The sequence below is a fragment of the Loxodonta africana genome, chromosome 6 (assembly GCF_030014295.1).
Source record: "Loxodonta africana isolate mLoxAfr1 chromosome 6, mLoxAfr1.hap2, whole genome shotgun sequence".
NCBI classification, from domain to species: domain Eukaryota; kingdom Metazoa; phylum Chordata; class Mammalia; order Proboscidea; family Elephantidae; genus Loxodonta; species Loxodonta africana.
Genome location: NC_087347.1, coordinates 23,007,863 through 23,013,807, shown reverse-complemented (window position 1 = coordinate 23,013,807; position 5,945 = coordinate 23,007,863). Strand labels below are relative to the sequence as shown.

The 5,945-nt window shown below is 47.4% G+C and overlaps 1 protein-coding gene across 1 annotated transcript; it reads left to right on the top strand.

Annotated features, from left to right (window-relative positions):
• Positions 1-233: 233 nt before the first annotated feature.
• KCNE4 (potassium voltage-gated channel subfamily E regulatory subunit 4) lies at positions 234-4,264 on the top strand. Its single transcript, XM_023541079.2, has 2 exons — positions 234-712; positions 1,253-4,264. Exon 2 carries the CDS (start codon positions 1,279-1,281, stop codon positions 1,789-1,791), a length of 513 nt encoding a protein of 170 aa, XP_023396847.1. The 5' UTR covers positions 234-712; positions 1,253-1,278; the 3' UTR covers positions 1,792-4,264.
• Positions 4,265-5,945: the final 1,681 nt, after the last annotated feature.

Sequence of the window (5,945 nt, the reverse complement as noted above, 5' to 3'; positions counted from 1 at the left end):
TAGGGTTTTCTTGGCTGTAATCTTTATGGAAGCAGATCACCAGGCCTTTCTTCCAGAGCACTGGTGGGTGGGTGGGTGGGTTCGAACTAAGTACAAACCATTTGCCCCACCCAGGGATCCTCATTAGTGGAAGAGCTAAAACTTAAACATAGCTGTTTGTGTGCCATCGAGTCGATTTTTGACTCATAGCGATGAGAAGCCTTAGCAGCTTGCCTGTAAATCTTGTACTGGCTTCCAACTCTCTTTCATCCAGATGATGGCATTTGCCATTGAAAATCCATAGTCGACATAAGATTCTTCATCCCCCAAGAGTGGGATAAAGTATGAACTGCTTTTCAGTGAGAATGGATTTTGGGGTAACAATTCCAACTTCATGCATTCTTTCCTCCTCTTCCCCTTTATGTCCGTGGTGCCCTGAAAACGTTGGCTGGGTGCTGGGGTGTGAGGAGCCATGCCCAGGTCGCGCTGGTTTTCTCTCCCCAGCTGCGGAGCTCAGCAAGTTGTGCCGCTGTGCTTCGGAGCTCACTGTTCACTCTGAGGGCCGAACCTCTGTTGTAAATTTTCCTCCCAGGACACGTGACGATGCATTTCTTGACTATATATCCCAACTGCAGCTGCAAATTTGTCAGAGCGCTGAGCTCGGCTCCGAGGTAGGGCGCTCTTGGACTTGGCGATCCAGGAATTCAGAACGTGGGACGATTTTGTCAGTCTGGTAAGTTAGCAATACTGCTTTGCTTCAGAGAACTTTGAATGATATTGCTGACAGTTAGTGGGGAAAAACAAACAAACACAAACTTTTCCTTTCTTCCAAGGAAACTTTGCTTTGGATTCAAAATAGCTTTAAGCTTTAGAACCAAAATGCCAACTTTTTTTTCCTGCTCCGTTAATAAAGGTTAAATGCTGAATGATCAAAATGTTATTAATTTCTTTTAAGCTCCTTTGTCATATTGATTTTTCCTTTTTCTCTTTTCCAAATTATAAAAGTAGTGCATGTTGATTTTAGCAATGCAAACAGGACAGACATGTATATAGTAAAAATTCAAAGTCCTCCTTTATTCCCCCCACCCCCTCCTCTGCCTCCTGTCCCACCCACTCCGAGAAAACTCCTGTTAACTCTTTGGGGGGCCTCTTGTCTCTCTGCATGCATTTACAAGCTTTGAGGCTACTCCAATTCTCCAGGACTCCTGCTCCTTCTCCTTCCTGTACTGAGGAGCTGTGGGAGAGTCCTAACCTGGAGCTTTCTTCTCCTCAGACCCCCGCTGTGTGAGCAGTGCTTCAATGCTGAAGATGGAGCCTCTGAACAGCACCCACGCCAGCACCGCCGCCTCCAGCAGCCCCCGGGAGTCCCATGTGCCCGGCAGCGGCAGCGGCAATGGCAACGAATACTTCTACATCCTGGTGGTCATGTCCTTCTACGGCGTTTTCTTGATTGGTATCATGCTGGGCTACATGAAGTCCAAGCGGCGGGAGAAGAAGTCCAGCCTGCTGCTGCTATACAAGGACGAGGAGCGCCTCTGGGGTGAGGCCATGAAGCCACTGCCCATGGTGACGGGTCTGAGGTCCGTGCAGGTGCCCATGATGCTGAACATGCTGCAAGAGAGCGTGGCGCCCGCCCTGTCCTGCACCCTCTGCTCCATGGAAGGGGACAGCGTCAGCTCCGAGTCCTCCTCTCCGGACGTGCACCTCACCATCCAGGAGGAGGGGGCGGATGACGAGCTGGGGGAGACTTCAGAGACGCCCCTCAACGAAAGCAGCGAAGGCTCCTCTGAGAACATCCACCAGAATTCCTAGCACCCCCAGGGGCTCTGGAGGTGACCCCGTCAGCTAGCACCCTTAGCGAGAGCAAGGACACTTGGCAAGTGTCTGCTTTCACTTTCCCAGGGCAGCTGCCACTTTGGAGAGACCCGTGGTGAGCCCCCAAACCGGGGTGGGGTGGGGGACAAGGCTCGGCCAGAGCCAGCAGCAGCAGCCAGAAGACCACCATGGGCCTGTGGCGTGGCCCCACCGCTAAAAAAGCACGGAAGACACGCAGTGTGTAGATTTACTCTGGGGCCTGGGTGTTGGGGTTGCTGTTCAGAACTTGGTGCAGGAGCATCTGTGGCTGTTGCTTTCTCACTGGACGACCTTGGTAACTCTTGCAGCATCTGCCCACTCAGAGGGCTTCCTGGGAGAAGCCCAGGGCCTAGTTTTGATTTGCTAACTCGCCCAGAGCTTTGTTCTTCTAGATCTGGTTGGCTGAAAGTACCTCTACTGTGTGCCCCTGGCATTAGTTCCCAGCCAGTTACAGAGCTTCCTTGGGATTAGAGGGAGAAATTTGATGGAAGATTTTTGACGGGAGAAAGCTGGAGATCTGTGCCTGACCTGTTTCCATACTGTAAGAAAACAAATGTAACTTTTAAACCTGTTAACACTGGCTGGGGTTATAGGAGATGATCAGCTACATTGACTCATGTTTAACCTATGACCCTTAGCTCTCTGACTTGTGACTGCCCAGTTTCAAATCCTGGCCTGATGTCTTTTTTAGTTGGAAGGGCTTACCTAAAATCTGACCTGCACTCTGAATGGCCATGCAGAGGCGTCTTGCTGACCTTTCTAGAAGGGGTAATGGTGGGGTTGAATGAGGCCAAACCGTTAGCTCTGCTGCTGCTCATTTTCCCAGCCTTGTCTCCCGAGCTGGGAAGAAGGACATCATGAGGGCCTCCACAGTGTGGTATTCAGTCACGTAGCTGACATCTAGAAGGGCATTCTCAGGCAGAGATTACACAAAGCTGGGGGCCAAGTTCTGTGTTTCCTGGTCCCAGGTCCTGACACTCGTTTGCTGTGTGGCCCTGGGCATATCATCAAGAGGCTTACTGCCTTTCTGAGGCTTCTAAAGATCCATATCCCCAGAGGGCTGGGAGGATGATAAACTCTGTGATAAACCCCTGCAAGGCCTGGTGTGAAGAAGCTGGAGAACCGCATATTCCCTTTTTGGCCAGTTAGTCTAAAAAGGGCTGGGATCTGCCTATTTGAAGGAGCAGTTGGAGACTCCAAGCACATGTAACTGGGGAATTTAGGGTGAATCACCAACCCATTCCTGCTTTAGTTTTCCCAGGATTGAATCAAAGAGGCAGAGACCACATTTTACTCTGCAAAGCTCTAGGGGTGAGATTCCTGGTGACGGAATGTTAACACACCCAGCTAAGGGAATGAGAAGTCTGAAAGAAAAAAACGCTCCACCATGCTCGCCAGCGTCTCCATAGATTCCTAGACGTTTTAGACCCGAGAAGGCAAGGAGGAAGAGAAACACACCGAAAGGTCAAATTTAGTTCTAGTAAAGAAACTTTTATTTTTTTTAAATGGAGGAACATAATCTCCCTGGATTGGAGACACAGCACAAACTACTGTCACCAGGAAAGGGTTAAGAGAATAGGAGATAATTTATCCATGGGCCCTAACACAGAGCAAGAGGAAATTTATGTTTGGGGGTGGGGGGAAGGGCCCTTCGGTCACTTTAAAATTCAGAGTGTGGATTTACTCCAAAGGGGACTGGTTAAGTTGCAAGAAGCCAAGTTAAGCTTGGCCCTTTGCCTGGAATCACTTGAATTCTGAAACTTTACTGCGATGGACATGTGCGTTGTCACATTTTCCGTTGCTTTATCCTGAAGTGGAGGGGTGCAAGTCTCTCTGCGCTTGTGCGAAAGGGATGTATATACTTCTTATTCTATTGAGTTGTACAGAATTGTCTTCTGTATTTAACAGTTTGTAATTTTCACAGTATGTTTTAATTTAAATAAACACATTTTCGCTGGGAAGTCACGAATTCTTTCTTTGAATCTTCAACATAATTCCCAATTTCTAAGAAATACAGACATCCGATTCCCAGTTTCTAAGAAATCCAAGCCATCTTTGGGTTTTGCTCATTTTCCAAGCCAGACTCTCTCTAAGGCATATCTTATTTCTGCCTTATGCCTAGAATAAGCAAGGCTTGGCTTGTCTGTCCTTTGAGGTGCTTTGCAATGAATGGAAAACAAACTGCAGATGGCCTTTCATCAACATCTCTGTTTTTAATTTGGTGGCCCAGCGCCTTTGGATATGAACCTGCAAGGACATGGCAACTACCTCTAAGATGTTGCTCCAAATTTGGCTGTTAGAAAAAGTTTGCTTTGCATGTTGGCTTGGCACATACTATCCACACACGTGGCCCTAGCAGCACAAGCTCATGGGCAAAGAGTTGCAGTTTTTGTAGCAACACAAACCTATGAAGCTGAAGCCTGTAAGCTGGGGCTGGCCCTCCTTCCTCTCCTAGACTCCTCCCACCTAAGGCTCATTTCTAGGTCCTTCCCACTTGGTCCTCCTTCTTTCTGGCCCACACTGACCTAAAGGTTGAGGTCTGAACAACCTATTGCAGTCTTTTCTTTGCGGTTTTAGTTACATGATCTGAAGAGCTAAAGAAAAATCACAAAACCTGTGACCCATTTTGAATCAAGTAGATGGCAGAAGTGTCCTTGCTTTTTATGTTTCTCTGTTTCCTTTGAGTTTGGTTTTCTGCTTCAAGTGACTCTTTCCATCAGGACCATAAAGCACCATCCTCCTAAAGGAGCTACCTGGAAAGAATACAAGGAGCTTGGCTGCTTCCCAAATAATACCAAAGATCTGATTCACCAGTTGGTACTTGACAATGTAAGATGAAAAGATGATTGTAAAAAATGAACAAGCTTCTCAGTTTATCCCAGCATATTGTCATTCTTGGTAAGGAAATAGTTAAGGAAAAGATTTTACCATGGGCGGAAAAAGAGGGAATTCTAAACTCTAACTGTCCTAAAAATATGCAGAGTACACTTTGTCGTTTTAATGGGATATTTGTTTTGTTAAAAAAAAAAAAAAAAAGAAAAAGAAATTCTAAGCAGAACCTAAGGCCCAAGGGGTTTGGTCTGTGTGGAGTTACTCATGCATGTGAAAAATGGAATAGGGAATTTGGCCCCGTGCACCTAAGATATTAGAAACATATTTTAGAACACTTAAATGTTAGGGATGAGGTAAATGGATCGTCTTGCTTGCTCCATGCTGTTCTAATTACACCTTTAGACGTCAAAGACAGGCAGGGATGCTGCAGAGTAGAAGATTTCCTTCACGGACAGAATCATGGGGTCAAAACTATCGGGAAAGGCTGAAGTTGGGCCAAGGAATGAGTGCTCTTGGCCCTCAGCTCTAGTTGGAAAGTGGACCCCATGGTGTACTTCGGAGCTTTGATTGGAGGTTTTCGTGGTCAGGCATACACTCCTAGAACCCAGCTGTGGAAGGCTCATTTATCATCCTGTAAAGTGCTGCTCTGACCCTAGATGCTGTGCAACAGACCGAACATGAAGCTTAAAATATAATTCATACTTCAAGTTTGAACAGAGCATAAAACCCCCAAAAAACCAAACCCAGTGGCGTCGAGTTGATTCCAACTCATAGCGACCCTGAACAGAGCATAAATTTGCTCAATATCCTTACCCTAAAGTCTGGGCACTCTGCTGGATAAACTCTCAGGGGAGTGTCCTGGGTCATGGGATTGGAGGCAGGTCTAAGGCTGTGGGGAGACATGCCAGCTGGTTGACCAGGACAGTGGCTGGAGCAGGGGCTGGAGCGCAGGAAGGCAGGCAGTAGATGGGGGTCGGGTCGGGGCTCCACCGAGTTATGTCTGGGTTTCTAGCAGGGCTCTGTTATTGTGCTGCTCCATAGCTCTGGGGAAGCTGTCCAGCCTCTCTTGATATGTATTGTCTCTCTTTCAACATGCGACCAAGGGGCTCCCTCTTTGGGGAACTTCCGATGAAAACAATAATGAAACACCCTGAGGAATACTGAACGTCACGTGAAACTAAAGGAAAAGCAACTTCAGGCTTCTACTTCTTGAACGTATCCCGGCATGCATCTCACATAATGTCACAGAAACTTCCTCTTCTGTGAATGGTTCCCCCAGG